The sequence below is a fragment of the Equus przewalskii genome, chromosome 9, assembly GCF_037783145.1.
Source record: "Equus przewalskii isolate Varuska chromosome 9, EquPr2, whole genome shotgun sequence".
Classification (NCBI taxonomy): domain Eukaryota; kingdom Metazoa; phylum Chordata; class Mammalia; order Perissodactyla; family Equidae; genus Equus; species Equus przewalskii.
In genome coordinates this window covers 75,385,330-75,406,644 of record NC_091839.1, presented here as the reverse complement: position 1 = coordinate 75,406,644, position 21,315 = coordinate 75,385,330, and the positions used below count along the sequence as shown (strand labels likewise).

The 21,315-nt window shown below is 35.9% G+C and overlaps 1 protein-coding gene across 2 annotated transcripts in view; it reads right to left on the bottom strand.

The window, feature by feature from the left end:
• Positions 1 to 21,315, bottom strand: part of LAMA2 (laminin subunit alpha 2) — a 542,322-nt gene that overhangs the window by 233,309 nt on the left and 287,698 nt on the right. For both annotated transcript variants that reach the window (XM_070557039.1, XM_070557040.1), the window contains exons 13-14: positions 2,260 to 2,361; positions 605 to 816 (exon numbers count right to left, since the gene is read on the bottom strand). In XM_070557039.1, the coding sequence (XP_070413140.1) occupies positions 605 to 816; positions 2,260 to 2,361 (314 nt within the window). The remainder of the gene's footprint in view (positions 1 to 604; positions 817 to 2,259; positions 2,362 to 21,315) is intronic.

Sequence of the window (21,315 nt, the reverse complement as noted above, 5' to 3'; positions counted from 1 at the left end):
CCATGAGGACCAGTCGCTTGTCAAAGGTGGCACATAGACTCAGCATAGAGCCACTGACCTCCCAGTCAGGTGGGCTCCAGAGCTCATTCTCTCTGCTTTACACCATGCAGCCATTATGGTTGTACAGAGTTTTGTAAAGAGACTGGTGGCTATTTAAATGAAGGTGCTTATATTTCTTATTATAAACTATATACTAGTAAGTCAGAAACTAGTTAATAAATTAACGTAAGAAAATATTTTCCAAGCCACTATGAGAACATGAGTAACCCTGGAATTGTATCTCTTTAGTTTCCCATGATCCGAGTCATCATAAAGGAAACTTTATTTTCCCGTATAGCACTTCTCAGCATTGGGATTATTTTTATTGCATGTTCTGCCAGAATTGCAAAGGAATCAATAGTAAAAAAGGGCTAAGACAAATTCATTTTGGGTATTTAAAATTTTAAAGCTTTAATAGAAACACTTTTCAGAAAATCAACGCTCCATTCCTGTCCACTATTTGAAGACAGCAAGCCCTAGGGATGTTCAAAGTCACTCTAGCCCACACACATGTTTGCCCCAAGGCAGATGTGGAAACACCAGGAGATGCAGTTCTTGAGTTTACCTGAAGATGGCATCCACCCCAAGGCTGTACGTGATTTGTACGAGGACTCGCTTTAAACTCGCCAGCACTGTCATAAACTCTTTTCTACTGACAGGGGAACTAGAGCCATGTATGGTAAAGAATTCTTCTTTAAGTGACAATGCATGAATATGTTCTTCAGATGGTTGCAGGTACACCTCATCTTGGGCTGTGCTGATTCTGAAGTCTTTTCCCTAAAGGGAAAAAGAATGTATAAAAGGGTAAAACTGTGAAAAAAAAAGAAAGGTATAAAAGGGTAAAAAAGTATTTGTATTTAGATTCTCCACTTTCTGGTTTTTAAATTCAGGTTGGCTTTCCCCGTCATTGAGCATATTTCTAGTATGTATGAAAGGCAGAGAAGGCAATTTAAATATTAGCCTTAACCAAATGCATTACAAAGTATAAGCTTCTTGATGATGCATGACCTTGCTTCCTTGTTAACAAGAATAACAGATTACTGACAACTCATACATGTTCGTGATTACAAATACTTTGATTTTAACAAGTGCATAAAAATTGTATATTTCAAATTTATTATTTTATAGTAAATGTGGGTTGTACAGGAAAATGTGGAAGAAAACGTAGAACAGTGTGTTAAGCTATCGGTTTAAAGGGAAAAAAACAAAAACTAAGCAGGAACAGACCCTGCAGTCTAAGGTTCACAATGAGATAATAGCATTATAATAAGGAGCATATGCACTGACCTATGACGTTTAGGTTATCCTTCTGATCTTAGTTCATTCATATTAATAATATATAACTTCTCAACATTTTACATATAGAGAACCCCTTTCATCTCAAAGGAATTCCAAGATATTTTTCTAGTTCCATAGACACACACACACATATAGATGCAATGATAGATATCATCCAGACCTCTTCATTTGATACTGGAAATACTCCTTTTGGGGGAAGAATTTTGTCATTGATTCACATGGGTGAAAGGTTGAAGACAAAGAACAACAGGGCCCGGTGCTAAATTAACATGGACCCATTTGGACTCATAAACGTGCCTGCAAGTGTGTGCCTTTGAGTATGTGTGAGTGTTGCAGGGAGGGCGTGCATCCTGTGAAAGGACAGGTAAGAGAAAAAGTGGGAGCGCCTCTGAGATAACCAGGTTTGCAGCATTTTGGAATCAGCTATGGCCTTCTGAATCCCGAAAGCAGTTTCTTCTATATATATTTCTCATCTAAATTAGGAGTTTTGAAGTCAAGATTTAACTACACCTGAATAAGCAAGTTTCCTTTTTCATTTACTTCTACCTAATATAAACAAAGAAGTAGACAATAAAATCTACTGGGAAGCAAGGAGAGATGGAAAAAATACAACTATGTAAAGCAGCATTTGCCTAAACACTTTCAACATACTTATATTCTTGGGAACATGGTCATTATGTTTTTAATTTAAATTCCAAGTCTGGTCTAAAGGTATCCTTTATCATTGAACTAAATGAATATACTCAGTCTAGTAGATATGTCTCAGAGCGAAACAAAGTACTGGCATAAAAAAATTCCCAAGATATGATATTTTTCTGTAGAAGCATGTAAATTAATGGCAAGCCAACCAGGTAAGAAATAACCTCCAATAACGTAAGAGTGTAAAATGGTTGAACGTAAATGACCCCCTCCGTACTCTACCTCTAAGATAATCATAAGCTGGAGCACACGTTCTGAATCTTCCTCCTCTTCTTCGAGGTCATATGATATGGTAAATGTCAATTGTCCTCCAGCTGCTGTGAGCTACAAGAGAGGAGATGTGTAATCATTACAGGGCCGGAGATGGGCTATTAAATCACATTTTACTTATTATTTTAAAATCATTTTATTGTTCTAGAGGGCAGGACTTGGAAGAAGCAGAAATCACGAGAGTGCCAAGTAAGAATGATCGACATTTCTTTAGGAGTAACCTTTCTATGAACCTTACCCATCAACAGAGAGCCCGACACAAATATAAATTCAAGTATTATTTTCCCCAGTATTGCAAGCTTGCTGAAATAGGTTAGGGTCCATGAAACCAAACACAGCCCCTCCTGTCATTTTCCTAGTCTGTAGCTTGAGCTTTACAATTCCCAGAGAAGGATCTTCGACAAAATTGGGAGATTTCTACCCATCCCTGAGGGTCACTCACTTTCTATGAGTCTGAATGCTTTCAACAAAGACATCACTCCATTTGACAAGCACTTTACATAGACTATAAGCTAAGCTGGGAAATGTTGGTCAAAGAAAAATTAAAAAGTAGCAGCAAATTTTATTATAGTAAAACGCAATCAAAACTCACAAAGAAAACACACTTTCTCATGTGTAATCAAATATGCTTGGTTTGAATGAATGTTATTATCCCTTTTCATTAAACAAACTTCTTTCCTTCCGATATGCATACCAAGCCCCCTACAATGTATGCTTGAGGTTTACATCTTCTGACATTGACAGTAACCTTGTAGAAAGGGAAAAAAATAGGAAGGCAAGATCATTTATAGGACAGGAATCAACACTGGAGGTTGAGTGACAGATTCAATGCAAATACCGCAGTCCTTTTTTAAAAATTCCACTCCAGCATTGTAAGTAAAGACATTCTGAAAACAAAGCTGATGATTTGCATTCTGCTGTTTCCTCCACGCTGACAAGCAGAGCCCCAGCTTCGCAGCCCGTGGCTCTGGCCCCTCATGGCAGACCTTGACCACAAAGCAATTCCCAGGGATGCGCTGGATGGAGCAGGAGGAGCCCGGATTCCTCTCTAAGTTGCTCCATGGGGAGTGGCACATAGCTCGCTATGGCTGATTAAACAGGATTTTAAAATTGCAGCTCTGCAATGTCTTCGAAGAGCTCATTACATGGAGTTCTACAAGGAACTAAAATTCAGAAAACTTTTATTCCCCAGCTCCACTGAGAAATAGCTCTACTCTGATGTCTTTATATATATAAAATAATAAATATCTGCCTGGACTATAACACTTGGCATTATTGTGAGTAATGAGGGGTGAATCTATGTAAAAGGGTTTTGGTTCTAAGATAAGCATCCAAAATTTCACATAGCGTGCCTGTTCAAAATCAGCCAGACGTCTTCTCAAGGAGAGGAGTCTAGAAAGTCAACAGAAAAGAATGCTTTATATATTTCAGAGAGAAATGAACTATTTACAATTTTCTAAAGTAATAAAAATCTTTAGTAGGAGGCAGGGATTGATTTTTTGAAGGACATTGGGACACGATAATATAACGTTGCAAAACTTTTGAGTTTCCAAATGTATTTCAATTATTTAAAATTTGGTTTACATATTATTATTTCTCTGGAATATGTTTCCCTTTTAAAAAAACCTAAAATTAATTCTTAATTTCTTAAATTAATTTAAGAGATTACCATATATATCCAAATATAAGGAACTTAGAATTAAAGGTAATTCCCATTTGGGCAATCAAAAGAGCCAAAATGTGTGTAATTTGAATATTCAAGTTTTTAAGACTTTAGATTAAATAGAAAATGTTTTGTTACAACATTTGATTTGTTAATGTAGTTTCCATACCTACTTATAATAGTTATAAAGTCATCTAGTATGTAAAATAATATCATATGGGAGAGGAATGAGGGTAAAAATGGAGAAAAAGGGGACAAATAAGCACATAGAAAAAGAGAGGGACCTCATGCAGGTCAATGATAATATACAACATGAACTAAGGAGTAGAATTAATTCAACTTATCCTCCCGAGGGCTTATAAAAATAATAGTAATAATAATGAAAAATTGCTTTTTCACTCACATTTCATAAAACATTTTTTTTTTCAAACTCTTTCACGCATCTTTGATACCCATGCTTTGGGATTATTAGAAACAGTTTTTGAATCATCTAACAACTTTCATGAGTGAATCCATTTTACTTCCACTTAAGTTATGTGAAAAACAGGCAATTTTAAAAAGATGCATGATCCTGTTACCAGATGTTTTTTCCCCGAAGCCGTAAGAACCCATTTCCATAATATTAGAATCATTGTCTTTTTAATTTACCCTAAGGTGCATATTTATGATCACCTCTATGTAATTACTTAGTCGAATGTTTATTTAAGTAATTTTTTAAAAGATTGCTTAAGACATCATCCCACAATTTAGAGGTGGTACCCCTAGGAATAATTACTTAGTCTCTGTTAAATTCCTTTGCCTCTATTTTTCCTTCAACTCCACAAACTAATCTCTTTATAAGCAATTCAACCAAGCATTTCCTGGTGGTGTTTCCAGCTAATGCATCTTCCCCAAATGGTATATACCATTGTATGAGTCTTTGTATTGAGCCAATTATAAAACAAGATGTTATTTTCTGAGGGAGATTATTTTTGGGGGGAAAAGGTTTGAGAATATTCAGAGTATAAAGAGTCCTTTCCTCCAGCTTTGGATGAAGAATTCTCTGCCTCTTCTCCATCTATTTACTGCCCCAGATTCCAAATGCTACCTTTATTTGGCTCCTCCACATCCTTGCTTCCCCACTCTCCTATAATCCCTTCAATATCCCAATCTTCACTCTCTCCATCAAAGGAAATGTGCACAGGGCTGCCAATCATCAATTGACTGTATTGTTTCCTCTAGCTATTATCTTTGTTATTTATTAGTTTTACTGTCATACTCTGAGATATGGGGTATTACATGCATTTTCTTTATTCCTATCCATCTACCCTTTCTTATTTTATGTCCTGCAGCCTGTCTTCCACCCTTAGTATTCTGTTAAAAGTGTTTCTTGAAAGGTCATTTGTCAACTCTGTCTAGCAACCACAAATGGACCTTCTCTTCAATTTTATTCTTAATCTTTAGGTGACATGTAGTAGTTCTTAAGATTCTTGACTCCTTTGTCTTCTACTGCACTAAGTGTTCCTGATACTCCTTCCCCTGCCCTGCTCGTACTTCTGTCCCATTTATAGATATGTATTTCTCTCTTATTCTGTACTCAGTGTGTGGATGTCTCCAAGTCTCTCACTCTGTTCTGGTTATCCTTTCTTATTGACTTTCCTTTCCTCTCTCATGGACTGAACTATGTTTATAGTCGGTTCCTCAATCTATATCTTCCATTCTGTGCTGTGTCCCTGTGCTAGTTTGCTCATGCTGCCATAAAAAAGGACCAGAGACTACGTGGCTTAGACAACAGAAATACAAGATCAAGGTGTTGGCAGGGTTGGTTTCTTCTGAGATCTATCTTCTTGACTCGTACTTGCAGTCTTTGCCCTGTGTTCTCACACAGTCTTCCTTCTGCGAGTGTCTGTGCCCTAATCACTTCTTATAAGGACACCAGTCATATTGGATTAGGGTCCACCTTAATCACCTCATTTTAACTTAATTACCTCTAAAAGTCGTTTCTCTAGATACAGTCACATTCTGAGGTTCTGGGGGTAAGGACTTCACCATATGAATTTTGGAGGGATACAATTCAGCCTACAAGATCCAGTACTGAATGATTGCTCAATAATGTCTCACAATTCAACATACCCTAAGTTAATCTCCTCCTCTGGGTCTTCCCAGGAAACAAACTTGGTTATTTTCCCAACTGCCATGATCTGGTCAAGTCAATTGCTTTGTTTCTCTATTTTAAATTGGAAACAGTAAGTGCGACATAACATTGTTTTCTCTTTGTTATTTATATCAGATTAGTGCCTCAGTCCTATTCTCTTGAAATACTTCTTGTCTAATTTTCTATTCCCATTGGCACATCCCCCTTACTATATCCTCATCAAGCCCTTGAATTCAATTCTCTGACTTCAGTCTTCTTGTTGGGGAGTTTTATCAACTATTGCTTCTATTGTTGCGCTACCCTAAAGAAGAATCTCCAGTGGCCCTGGGATCTATAATATTCTGTGCAGTGTCAGTACTCTCTAGGATCTATGTAGCCCCTCGTTTACAAACACTGTGCAAAGGTGCCCCAGGGCACTGCAGTGAACTCACAGAGGCACTGAGGATACTGTAAAAGTTTGAAGGAAATACAATACCGTATATCTTTTGGACACCACACAAACAACTAGCTTGAGGTAGTTCACACCTGTAATGATAGATAATACTATATTCCCTTAAAGGATGTTCTCAAAATGTTGAGCTATGCTTTTGTTTACTTGCACTTTCAGCCATGTCATATCTTTGTTAAGCAAAGTTTTTGGTGGATGCTGTGATAAAAACCAAGTATTGCACAAAAATCAATATGAAACAGGAAATAAAGGTAGCAGTGTCTCATCTGACTATAGGTTTGAGAAGTTGTGTATTACCCAGCAGTCACACAGATCCTACGTAAGTAATTGTGAATATTTATAAAGAAAAGAAATTATTATACCGTCTGAATTTATGTGCATTATCTTTTTAAATGATGGCTAAGTTGTTAGAACATAAATATTTATGAACTTGTTTGGCCCTAACTATCGTGGAACATTTCAGTTGGTCTAGGAGGCACTGAGCAAAAAAATACGGAGACACTAAGAGCATGAGGAATTGACAAAGTTTGGGAACTTCTGATCTAGCCTCTTTTTATATCTATCCATGCTGCTACTTAGGTTTGATTAAACTAATTTTCCTGCTGAAACTATCATTTTTTACAGCTTTACCACCATTCAAGTGCTGATTTTCTTTCTTTGCCTGACTGATGTCATAAGACTGACATAGTAATGACACTGGTCATAAGACCAAAGAACAAAGTTTTTCAGTGATATTCCCAAAGTCTACTGAGGAGCCAGTGGCAACCAAAATACATAAGAGAGCCAAAGGATTCTAGAACAGGTAGAGCTCTGTATAAACCAACGCATTCATTAACATTGAATAATTCTAACAGTACATCACATGACACTGGTAAGTATGTGTACTGTGCATAACTTTAATTTTCCACAATTTTGAACTTTGTACTCTTTATTAAATCTACCTTTGAGACTTTCAAAGTAGTCCATTTGGAGGAGAACATTGATTACTGTAATTTTACAGAGCACTGCCTGTACAGCCAATAGAACATTTCATTTTCTCCTGCTATTTAGGAATAAACTGTCATCATTCTATTGGCTAGAAAAAATAATGGCTTTCCACAGGCAGAAATAAATGCAATTCCGGTTTGCTTTGAGACAATTCTTATATTCATTGGATGGATTAGACTATACTTACCAGAGATGAAAGTTGTATCCCTTTTCAATACAAAGAGACAACGAATTTAATGAGAATGGTTCATTCCATAAAAGTCCCCAATGACCTAGCCTTTCACCTTTCTCCATATCTATTAAGTGAAATTCTCTTCGGAGAGATTGAGATATCAAATTGAGAAGGCACTATAAGTAAAAGGACCAGCACCCATCCATTCCTGGAGATACGCAGTGCAAAGCCCTTCTCTCTCCAGATTCTCAGATTCACCCCATTAAGAAAAGAGCAACACAAGTAGTTGTTTCCCCTGAGTACCTGTTTTAATTCTACCTTCAGGGGAAAGAAACAGCTTGTTTGCAAGTAACATTATAGTTACTATGCAATATATAACCTAATGTCATGCATAATAGTGTAGTGTGTGTGCAGCACATTGAGTTAAAGATTTAATGAGGCAGGAAAGCCTTCCCTCATGAGCGGAAAAGGCTAAAGGTAATTCATAAAACTAAGCTTTACAAAAGTATTTAGTATTCAGCTACTTGTGTTCTAGCCTCTCTCTTTTCTTCCCCCAATCTCAAGAAATATGAATTGAAATTTGAAGGACGGGTGATCTATGGAGGACAATATATCTGGAAGGAAATTCTTCTCATAAAAATAAGCCCAGAATATTTGGTTCTCTCGTGTCAGAACATCATCACTCTTTCTCCACTAAATGGTGTGTAAAACCTAATATTTGCTTTTGCTTACCAGAGCAAATATTTCAAGAGGGATATACTAAAATCAAATGAGGTAAAGGCTCTGTAATATTGAGCAGGATAAATGAAACATATCTGTCAATTTCAATTTAATATTACAAACAGGGCAAGTGATTCATCTTTCTAGGTTCTGAAGCCCAGAGCCTTAAACTCTGAAAAGTTATCCCTCCCACATAAATGTTTATTAATGTATCTATTCATGGGGCTCTCTTTTAACATAGAAAGGGTATTCCACTTCCGGTTTTGTTATGCTTTTCCGTACATTTATAACATTGACATAAGAGCATGTTTCTCTCCTTTCAAAGCTTGATAATTATTAGAATATGATAGATGCAAGGGAATGTTGAATTAGAGAACAGGCAGAATTTATAGGGAGGTCTGAAAGTTATATCACCTTTAACACATAGAAAATGGACTAGGAGTTGTGGTGTCAAACAGAGACAATACAGTCTAGAAATGTTGGTTTGGAAGGCAAGAGACCACATTATGCAGTCCAGGGGATACAAAGAAGAAACCCTTGAGGGACTCTACTGCTTGCCTCTCTTCATTCCTCCCTTCCTTTGTTCTCTCTGCCTTCCTCTCCCGCCTTCTTTCCTTCCTTTCACTCAATCCTTTTCCTCTTCCCCCTCCTTCTCCTCCTCTTCCTCTTCCTCCACCTCCTTCATCACCGTCTCTTCCTCCTCCTCTATATCTTCCTCCTCCTTCTTCTTCTTTTTCTTCTTGGTAGCCATAGCGCAGTTTTGATAGTATTTATTTTACATTAACAACAATGTCCTTTTCACACATGCAGTTATCAGAACTAGTTTGAGGAAAGGCCTGACTTTGGGATTTCTTCCTTTTTGGACTTGGCCACTTCCAACTTGATAAGATAATTTTACATTCCTTTGTATTTTGTATCATGTAAATTTCATAAGTATACAAAGTAGTGATGAAAATTACGAAAGCAGCAGGGCCATGGACAGAGTCGAGTGGCAGCTCACCAGAGATGCTCCCTCAGTGTAACTAAAGGACCAACCAGCATCCTTTTAACCTGGTCCTCCAACTGCTTATGGAACTACTCAACCTTATTTATTCTTCCAACTTGCACCATGACATTCCAGATTCTTACAACCTACCTCCTAGCCAATATTGATATACAATGTTTCTTATTGATAATGCCAACAGATATTCATTACAGTGCTTTGATTGGCAGAAGGAAAACAAAATTGTGATAGACCTATCTAGAGGAATTCAGAAGTCAATATGACTTTTCCGTATGAATTTTTGTTAAGTTAATTGTTTATCCACTTGAATGCCAACCTATCTTCAGCATAAGCTATCTGCCTCCTGTGTAACAAAGTAGGGCCCAATTATGCTTTCCCTATACGCAGTCATGGTTCAAAGCAAATGGAATTATAAGGGTTTGATGAGCTAAGAATGTTTTTGGTTGCAACTGAAAACCAGACACTTCTATCTTCTCATATAACAAGAAGGTAGACAGAGGTAGATAAAATTTTAAAATAAAATAAATGGATTGGGTTTTTTTTGTCTTTTCTATTTCACATATTTTCTACAAACCCTTAGATCCATTTGGGGATCTAATTAAAAATTGGGGATCTAACTTAAAAATATAAACACCTCATAAATAGATTTGCTAAGAAGATGATGAAGTACTTAGAAATATAACATCCCATACAATAAATTAATATTTAATGTTTCCTCCAAGTTTTTTGACTTAGAGAACTACATGCTACTTTGGGACATGCACTAATCAAGTTGAAATTAAGTTGAAATAGGACAATCTCAACAGATGTGCGTAAACGGTAGGAGCCAAGTTCTCTAAACTGCTTTTTGTTATCAGGCCCAGGCCTCAAACTGGGATCTTTGCAACAGCTGTTTGTCTTCTGTTTATGTACTTGTGTTTGGATGGAATGTTCCATTAGTACTCTTGCTGTAGGTTGGATTAATTTATGTCTAAATAGTAAGTACAAAAAAATACAGGCAATACATAATTAAACATTGATATAATCAAATAAACCACAAATTATGCTTTTGTATATACATAAGCTTCTTATTGACTAGGGATTAAAAAAATTTTAAATTCTCTGTCAAGAAAACAGAAAACTGCATGCCAATGATGTACAGCATTGATGCTGATTAAAGTAACAGGGCATATTTTAATCCAAGTTCCATTAAGTTAAAGAGAAACAGATTTACTATTTTCACATAAATGACAAATGAAGAAAAACAAAATATATAATCCTTGTGGGAACTCCATGAGAATTTTGTAAAAAGGGATATCAGTTTTGCTATTTTCTGTCTGAATGAGAACTTTGTTTAACCTTTCTCTTACTGCTTGAGTATTTTGTCTTATAAAGATATTCATTACTTTCAATAGTATACGGCTAATATATAGCCCTCCCCCAACTTATTGCAAAAGTAGGAACAAGAGTGTAATAAGTAGAGTTCTCATCTTGCCCATAGGCAATTCTCAATGTTTATACCATCAGCAATGCTAAATACAGCTGGAAGGACTGTATATTTAAATGAGCTCAACTAATTTCAGGTTACATGATTTAAATAGAGGTTATTTTGAAATAGCAGTCAACTTATTTCCCACAAAAGCAGAAGTCATAACATCAGTCTTGGAATACTATTTTGATTTGATGTTAAATTGATCTAACACTATTCGCTTTTCTCTCTTCCCTCATCCGTGGATTCTGCAGGTGATTCTTTATTACAGCAGTAGAAGTTGGTTGTGAGTTTTAGAAGAAAAGATTCCCAGAGGTGCAATGGAAACTAAGTCACACCCCAGAGGAGAACCAACAAGCTAATAAAACACATTCAAATGTCTTCTTCCAGAATAAACAGACACTAAAGAGTTGTGCTAGTTATCTGACATGTCCATTAATATAGGAATCAGATATAAATCAGGTAAAAGATCAAGCTTATTTCTGAGTATTTTCTAGACTTGGTTTTGGATTCTGGTTATGCTTTTAAATGTTTTATGACCCTTGGGAAAGTTATTTATGCTTTCAGAGTCTCAGTTAATTTCCACTAAAATGAGCTGAATTACACCTACCTCAGAAGTTTGTTCTGAGGATGAAACAAGAAAATATACCTAAAATTCCTCACCTGGTACCTAGTACATAGCATATATTCAATAAATGTTGTAAGTCATACTGTTTTAATAAAGATAGTTTTCAAATTAAAATACCATAAATACTTCATACTAAAAACCTAATTGTAATGAGATTTATTTCATGATTCTAAATCTTTAAAATCTTGGGGTTTCTGGACGAGATCACAGTGATGGCAGGATTCAGATCTTATTCATGTTTTAATGTTTCCCCAGGGTACTTTGCATAAGCATTTTACTGATAGTACATGCTGTACAAATATATGCTGAATCTTAATCAAATCTAACACTATATCTCATTTCAATGTGTTATAGATAGAGAAGGTATAAAAAACTGGGACAAATTTGTACTACCCCTATAAGACACCTTGCAGTTGTTATTAAAACAGCCCTTCACTGGTTTCTCTATTCTTATCAGTCCTAAAAACAGACCAAAGGAGATGTCTATTTGAGCTTTTTCGTGATTGGAGCTTTCTGTAGGAACTTACTGTACTGCTGACTGGCAAGCCACAAGTGCATTTGTTTGAAAATAAGGAACCTTTAACGTTTGGGAAGTTTGATCTACAGTTGAAAGGAAAAAAAGCAATATTTAAGTCATTTAGACATTTACACACGTAAAGCAACTATATGTCTTACTTTTTGCCAGCTTCTCTATACTAGGATAATACTGGAAATTCCAGCACCCACTGATATGTATTTTATAAGTCATAAATACATTTCCAATATGTTCTGATATATTGGTCAACAACATACTCTCTATATGAAGACAGCAGCTAGCATACAGATTAAAGGAAGCAATGATCCAAGTGCAGTCAGAGCTAGTCAGAGCACGTTCTCGAACCCGCCATTTAAGAGAGTGGTTGACAAATTAGAGCTCATCCAAAGAGGTGCCACCAGGATGCTGATGGCTCTAAAAGCTGAGCAAGGGGTTTGGAAAGATATTGGGAATATTTAACCTTAAAAAGAGAAGACGTAGGGAAACACGATTGTTTTCTTCATCTTCAAACGTTTGAATGTATACCATGTATAATAGGGAGAAACCTGGCTCTATTTGTAGCACAGAAATAGAACCTATATAAGGAAGTGGGAGGGAGGGCCTATTTTTTGATCCTGTGTAAGAATTAACTTCTCGTAACTAGAATTATTGAAAATGGAATGAGCTACCTCATAGGATATCTGTATTCCTGAGGATAATAAATAGAGGTCCATGTGTCTGGCATGATGCAGAAGCAATGCCTATATCTGCTGAGAGGCTGGACCAGATCTGACATCACTGGGCAACTTGCAATTTCACCATGCTAAGTTTTACAGCTAATTGATTAATAGTTGGCTAATTAAATAGTAGGGTAGCCCTTTTCAATTTCTATCATAAAGCACCAATTAGTAATTAGCTTTACATACACCTGCTGTATGATTTTAGAGATAAGGTATTTATAGGACAGAGCAACACATTTGACTGAGAGAAACGTATTTGTGTAGACGGTATCAGAGAGACGGAATAGCACAGCAGAAGAGAGTGCAGCTTGCAGAGTTAGAGTTCTAGGGGGCAAACAGCCAGCTCTGCCACTTATTAGCTGTGTGTGACTAGAGTATTACTTCATCTCTCTTTGTCTCAAGTCTTCATCTGGAAAATGGAGAGGATACAACAGTAAAGACCTCACAGGGTTGTTGTTAGAATTCAATTGAATAGTCTAGAATAGTGCTTGACAGTTTATAAATGTTTAATAAAGGCTAGCTGGTATCATTATTCTTGTTATTGTTGCCACTGTGTAAAGCAACCTCCAAAATTGGGTAACTGTCCAGAGCAAGATTCTCTGACTACCATATCATCGTGACAAATCAGTAAAATCTGTTTTTTCTTAAGTTTAAAAACAAAAAAACTATGTCTGGCTTTTTTTTTAGCAAGATGCAGATAAGATAAAAAATATGGTAGGTCTCAAAAATTAAGGGGAACCAATTACTGAGCCATATATCAAGCTAACATTTGCATGGAACTTTGGAATTTCAAGAGCATTTTTCACATCATTTTATTTAATCCTCCAAATCTTGTTGTATAAGTTTATTAATGTTATCATTATTATTCCAGTGTTTAGAGGAGGAGATTGAGGCTCTATGAGGTTAAATTGTTCAAGGTCACTGTTAGTTGAGATGTATCCTTAATGTTTGCTTTTTTAAATACCCCCTCCCAAGACTCTTTCTCACACACTCACACATACACACAAACACACACACATTCAAATACTCTCGGTGTCTATAATAAAAGATCATGTGCTTCAGAATATGATTGACCCACTCTCTAATCTTAGTCCATATATTTACTGTGTGACTTTTGGCAAATTAATTTAATTCTGAAGTATAAGTTGTGTTATGATTACAAGAGAATGAAAATACCTACCTTGCAGGATTTTTATAAGGAATTCATAAGAGGAACCTAGTAAAACCTATTCTCCATTTTCTATACTAGGCATTTATTTAAACATTATCTCATTTCGTCTCCTAATTATTCTGCAAATTCAGTAAATTTAAAGTAGGTTTGTTAATTTAAGTCTCAGCGCTTGTGTAGAAAACACTACCGTTTCTTAAACATGAAGATATACTATCTTCATTAATAAAAAGAAGCAAACAAAGTAAAACTTTGCTAAATACCGTTTTTCACTCACTGGGTTGGCGAAGTTCCGAAAGTTTGATAACCTATTGTATTGGTGCAGGGTTTAGGGAAACAAGCACTTTCACGCATTGGTTAGAGTATGGATAAAATCTACAGGAGCAATTTGCCAATATCTATTTAAATTGCAAACACATATATACTTTGGCATGGCAATTCTAGCTCTAGAAATTTATCCAAGGCTATCCTTGCACATACGGGATATAGTTAGGCACATGATTATTCATTGAACAATGTAGTGGGAAAACAGAAAACAGACTACGTCCACCAGTAGTGATTGCTAATAGACATATTAACAAAGATAACGATGGAGATCCCAAACACTCAGCAATGTGCCTTTACATACATTAACCCATTTGATCCTTAAAACAATACTCACAAAACCTTATGAAAGAGGCATACTATTATTATTGTTACATTTATTTTACAGATGAGAGAAGTGAAGCATTGAGTGATGACATAACTTGTTTAAGGTTACAAAGTTGGTAGGTGGTAAAACCAGGATTTGAACCCTCACGCTTTAGCGCTAGAGTCAATGTTTAACCTCCATGAGGACTCGTGAACAAATCTGAGTACCTTCATTCAATGAAACACAATTAACCTACATATGTATATATATATATTCTATTCAAACAGAAATGTAGAATTAGGGAAAATAAGAGTTAACCCCCAAATACATGGTAGTTACTTCTTCGATATTATTTATTCTTAAATTAATTTTATCAAACAAAATGACTCTAATGGAAAGAATCATCATTGCTATTTGGAATATCTGAGTGAAGTGGGATTGAAGCACCTGCAAAATGTCCCTGGTAACCAATCAGAAAGGGCATTTTATAAAGAATGCTTTAAAATGTATTTCCCGAGGTTTCTGGAAGGGCAATGCTAAGAAAACACAAAGAAAAGGGTGTCAGGAGAAGTGAGCGTCAGCCAGCCCTGCTCAAACTGGATGTGTAATCTTAAAAATATCTGTTTCTTAAGAACAAAACCAAAACTAAAGTATAGAATATGGAATTGAAAAGAGCTGACATGATGCTGAGTCGAGAATTTCATGGAAGTATGACTGAACAAATATTTATCTCAGCAAGCTTTAAAATCATCATCTCTACTGTGTAAATTTCAATAATTTTCCTGTTTACTTTACCATGTTATTTTGAGATTCATATGAAGTAATATTTATTAACACATTTTGGAGACTACACATATGTATACTTTTATTATTTGGTACCTTTAGTTCTAAAATTCCCCGACAACAGAAACTGACGCCTATCAGATCGTACAAATTCAATGGAATCTTCAAGACCTCTTGCTTCACCAGGGAAACTCTCTAAGACGCAGAAATGATTGCAGCCAAGCAAATACATTACACAGTATTTTAGATTCACCTTCACTTCATTCCTTGTATTTTCAGTAGGCAAATCATTAAAATAAAATAGCCTCCCCAGAATCTACAAATTTCATCACACATACATTAAAAGTATGTGAGACTACGGTCTCCCCAAGTCAAAAACAAAAACCAGAAAACAAAAAACCAAAAAACCCCAGAAGTCAAGGAGAAACAATGGCCAAAATTTCTTGTGAAATATATGAGAGAGTTTGTGATTTTTCTCCTAAGCTCCCCAATTCCCATCAACTGTAGGTCCCCTTTTATAACAAAGGAGTACAAACAGTGTTCTTTACTATTTTCTAAGAAAACAGAGTTCCTGCCATGCAAAGGCAGACAGACCCTCAGGACACTCGAAACTTCCAACGAAGAGTTCAAAGAGGGGCCTCAAAGCAGTCCTATCAATCACAACATGAAACACACACTTTCTCACACTCTCGCGGGATGCAAATATTTATGCAGCTTTGGACGCTTATTTTCCTCATGCACATTCCCCTCGGCATAGCAGTTGCACACTTTTTGAAGGGGGACAAACTTTATGCATTCTGTGAACTTTGACCCATTGCACTGGACTTTGTAGTACATACTGTATTTTACAGGCTATTTCTAAAGACTTGAAAATTTCTGTTGTCTCTCTTTTTCTTTGCTATCATAACTGAACATCCCTCCCACACAGACCAGCTGTTTCTCTATTTAAAAGAGGGAAAGTAATTTAACATCATAAGTACCAAATCACATCTCAAGGTCAGATTCAAAAGCTTTTATGTCTCATTAGTTTTCAGGCTCCTCATCAGTTTTTCTCATGGATCTCCCATTTAGAGCTTGGGATGTGGGAAAGCCTGGGAGCTGGGTATCAGTTTAAACAGAAGGCTATCTCCAATTACCAATGACTAAAATAAAATATTTCCAAAAATGTGCAGTATCTTGTATACTTTGTAAACGGCAAGGGCAAAACTTCATAAGCTTTTTGGTCCATTTAATAGGAGCTTCTCTTCCCAGTGAGGGAGAAGGAAGACATCTCTTGAGTTAATCCATGCCCTAACTGCTGAGACATAAAAATATTGACCTTCATCTCTCCAAAGTTAAATCATTTAGGTCACTCAAATTCTTGGAATTGATAGATTTAATTTTGAAATATAAAATATTTCTTAAAAATTCACAAAAAGTGGACGGTAAAGAAAACCTACATCACCACCTGCTCTTTAGTAGTCATTTATTCAATGACAAATAAGCAGTCGTTTGATAACATCAACAACCTTCCATCATTTTAGAGTCTACAGCAGTATTTCTGAAAATAATCATGGATGGAGAAATTGACTTAGAATCTTAGTAATTTAATTTGTTTTCTCACTTATCAGAGGACATTAGACTTTTTTTTTTTTTTTTAGCCACAAAGCACTTATTTCATCATTAAGAAAACCTGGGGGAGCCGGCCCGGTGGCCCAGCAGTTAAGCTCGCATGCATGTTCCACTTCAGCGGCCCCAGGTTTGCCGTTCGGATCCCAGGTGTGGACCTATGTACTGCTTGTCAACCCATGCTGTGGCAGGTGTCCCATGTATAAAGTAGAGAAAGATGGGCACAGATGTTAGCTCAGGGCCCGTCTTCCTCAGCAAAAAAGAGGAGGATTGGCAGCAGATGTTAGCTCAGGGTTAATCTGCCTCAAAAAAAAAAAAAAAAAACAAAACAAAAACAAAAAGAAAGAAAACCTGCGGCCAGAGGCCAAATCACAAACACTGGCAAAGATCCTGGGTCTTGGCTTTCAGTGCCATGTCTCCATGTGTGTTCATAGATACTATTTGCTTACGACAATATCTTTCCTGTTCTATTTTATTTTGTTCTAATGATTTTAAAATATGATTGGTTTTATAATGGTTTAAACTCCCAGTAAATGTCACTGGGGTCCTTGTCCCCAGTTTTGAATCTGGGCGAGTTTGTGACTGCTTTGACCAATGCAATATTGTGTGCAACTTCTGAGGTAAAATCATAAAACACCACTAAACCTTTTTCTTGTTTTCTGGGTACGTATTCTATTGAAGCCATGAGCTTTTGTGAGGGAGTCCAGATGCCTGTGACCACCATGCTTTGAGGAAGACCAGGCTATATATATTGTTCATGTGTGGGATGTCTGCTCGTCCAACTCAGGTGAGTCTAGCGTTTCGTTTACGGCATTTCAGGAACTAGATATGTACATGACGAAGCCTCCAGCTGGTCAATTCAACCACAACCATTCAAGTCTATCTGGCTGAGACCTAAGATATCCTGGAGCAAAGACTAGCCATCCCTGCGATGTCCTGTCCAAATCCCTTACCTGAAAAGTCTGTGTGCATATTAAAATAGTTGTTTTACACTACTAATTTCAGGTGGTTTGTCACTCAGTAATAAATAACTGGAAAACTCTTAGATCTCAGTGTTCTCCCCTATGGGTTACATACTCTGGCTAGTTTGAAATAAGTTCAGTTACCACCAGTCAAAAGCTATGTTGTTCTATAGCTTTGTTTTTCTTAAATGGTCTTTCTTTGGAGCTAACATTGTTCCATTTTTTCATATACTATTTTTATGAGAACAGAGTACTGTAGAGCGGCTTTATGCTCTTGCTTTTTTTGGACAAATATCTTTTTAAATTTCATTCATTCGTTCAGTAAACATTTATCGAAAATGTAATCCATGTTTTAAAAATGGATAGATTTCAAAGACAAAAAGAGATGAACAGAGTACAATAATTGCTCTCTGGGAGGGTCGAGTGATGAGAGAGAGCAAACGAGAGAGAGAGGTGCTGGTCATTAGTCATAAAGAACGTGATAAGTATTCTGTGTCATTTTTTTTCTAGATTCTTGAGTTGACACCTTGATTTATTTCTCCTCCTTTTCCTCTTCCTCCTTTTCTTCTTTTATGATGAAAGCAGTCAGGACTTTAGATTTCCTCCTGAAGACTGCTTTTGCCTCATCTCAGAGTTTCTGCCTTATGATACTTTGTTTTCTAGATTATATATAGTTCTAACTTTAACTTCTTCCTGCCAAACACTCATTTTATAGCATGTTCTTAAGATTTTAAGCGGTCTACTTGTTTATTATCTTTAATTTGTACTTGACCACACCATGGTCAGAGAATGAAACCAAAAATTTTGTAGTGTTAGAATTTTTGAAAGATGTGTGTGTACATGAGTGTGTATGTGTGGTTTGTCATGGGCCTAACTTTTAAAATATTCCATTGGTATAGGCCTTGTTTATGAATATAAAATGAACAGAGTTCTTTTAAGTATTATTTTTCATTGTTTTACTCTTCAGTAAGACTTATTTGCTAAATGTTTACATCCTCTTTCTTAACCTTTCACAAGATCGATTCGTGTACTAAAAGACTACCACTACTACAGTTGTTTGCTTGCATTTCAATAAAAAACAACCAAGAAATATGCAGTGAGTACTCTTCAAACACAAGAAGAAATTCATGATATACTGTCACAATTTTACATTATAACAAAGAAAGACTGGTGAAAACTAATGGCATGAATAGTTTCATAGCTATTAGAGAAACTAGGAGCACTTCTTTTTTCTTTTTTTAGATTGGCATCTGAGCTAACATTTGTTGCTAATCCTTCTTTTTTTCTTTTTTCCTTCTCCCCAAAGGCCCCCAGTACATAGTTGTGTAGTCTAGTTGTGAGTGCTTCTGGTTGTGCCATGTGGGATGCTGTCTCAACGTGGCCTGATGAGGGGGACCATGTCCACGCCCAGGACTCGAACCAGCAAAATCCCTGGGCTCCTGAAGTGGAGCACATGAATTTGACCACTCGACCACGGGGCCGGCCCCAGGATCATTCCTAATTAGCAACTAATTCTAAGAAAATATACTAATGAGAAAAGTTTGCCTCTCTGAATAATCATGAAATTTACTTATTTAAAATAAGAAATTAAGAATCAAATCACTAAACGATATAAAACAAAGAATTTGACTATTTCTAAAAAAGTGGTCAAATCTGACAATATACTTTACCTTCATTAAAAAGTTCAAAAATAAGAAAGAAAAGAACATCCAGGCAAAGTATCTTTTATGCAAGATATTTTGCATAATACATTTTTAACAAATTAATGCCATAATAGACAGTTTTAGAGTTACATTATATTTAGCTAATGAGAACTGAAGAAATGTTAATGTGTATCATAATCATCAGGTAAGCACATTCATCATTTTATTAACTTTTTCTAATATCTTATTTTATACATCTGACATTCAAGAAAATTTGATCATTTTTCTGGACCAAATAAAATTCTCAACAATTTTAGTTATTAGGTAATTCGTTAAGCATATTTTTACATATGGCTTAGTGTTAAGTTTGGCCCTATGCAAAGCAAGCGTAAGTCTAAGGATATAGCAAAGGGAATCATGTATTTGTATTTTAACGCAATTTACAAAAATGTAGATCTCTTTTTTATACGAAGGTAGTAAGATAGAAAAGCCTGGTCGCTTTGTCATTGGTTGGAAAAGGTGACGTGAAACAAAGTTAGCTCTGTTGGAAAGGTGCTGACCACACACAGCAAGTGAGGGGAGAAAGCAAGAGCATCAAGGGACTTTGAGTGATCTTGATAAAGCTCACTGGCTCCTCATCCTGACTTGATAAAAGCAAAATGAAACAATCCAAAACCATGAATACTCTAGCAGCATAACAATTGGGAAGAAGCCATTCTTTTTGTCCACAAATACTACACACTCAAATACTTAATGTTTATTTTGTTTCAGTTCTGTTCATTCTATGCTTCCCAGTCTCTGGAATTTTCTTGCTTGTCATTCATGTCAATGCCAGCATTCAACAGGGAATGTAAAACACACTCAGATGAGTCAATAAGTTCTTGTATAGGTTAGAGTTATGAAATTATATTCTTAACATTTCAGAGATATGTTTAAGATGTTCCTTCTAGCTCTTTAAAATCATACCTCTATGTCTAACACAAACTAGAATAAGATATGATTAATTCAATTTATTGCATTTCATTCACTCCAATACAGAGACCAGAATTTGTGGTAGGTTACTGAGATAAACGTGGTTGAGTCTATTGACAAATTTTTCTTTCCTTTATATAATTTCATCAATACCCAGAGTCAATGATCAGTTTTATGCCTCTCAGCATATGACCTAGGTGACTTACTATTTGAATATTTAAAATACCACCCTCGTAATCGAATTTTCTAAATAGCATAAAAGTACATACACAATTGACAATGAGCATATTAACTTCCACTTCACATCGATATGGCTTAATTAAAAAATGCAGTTTTGATTTTGCAACTGTTCATAAAATGCACCTCCCCCAGATAAACATTTTGTTGCTTTTAATAAAAGTTACTTATTCAATTTAAACTAGATTCAAGTTAATGGGTTTCTTACCACAGAAAATAGCTCCAATATAACACATGTATGGAGAAGAAATACCGTTATTAAATTCTTTTTTCAACTTACCTCCTATTTGTGTTACACTTTGAACATCCTGACTCTGTGATATAAGCGAAAAACACAAAAGTCAGCAAAACCAGGTGCCCTCTGAGGGCTTCCACATGATAGCTAACGGCTAACGTGGTAGAATTATTACGATGAATGATTTACATTTTGGGTTTTCATCTACATTTGTGGCCTTATATGACATCATTTAAAATGCCTGAATATTTGGACATTAATTACTTGAAGCTCTTCTAAGTGTAAATATAGT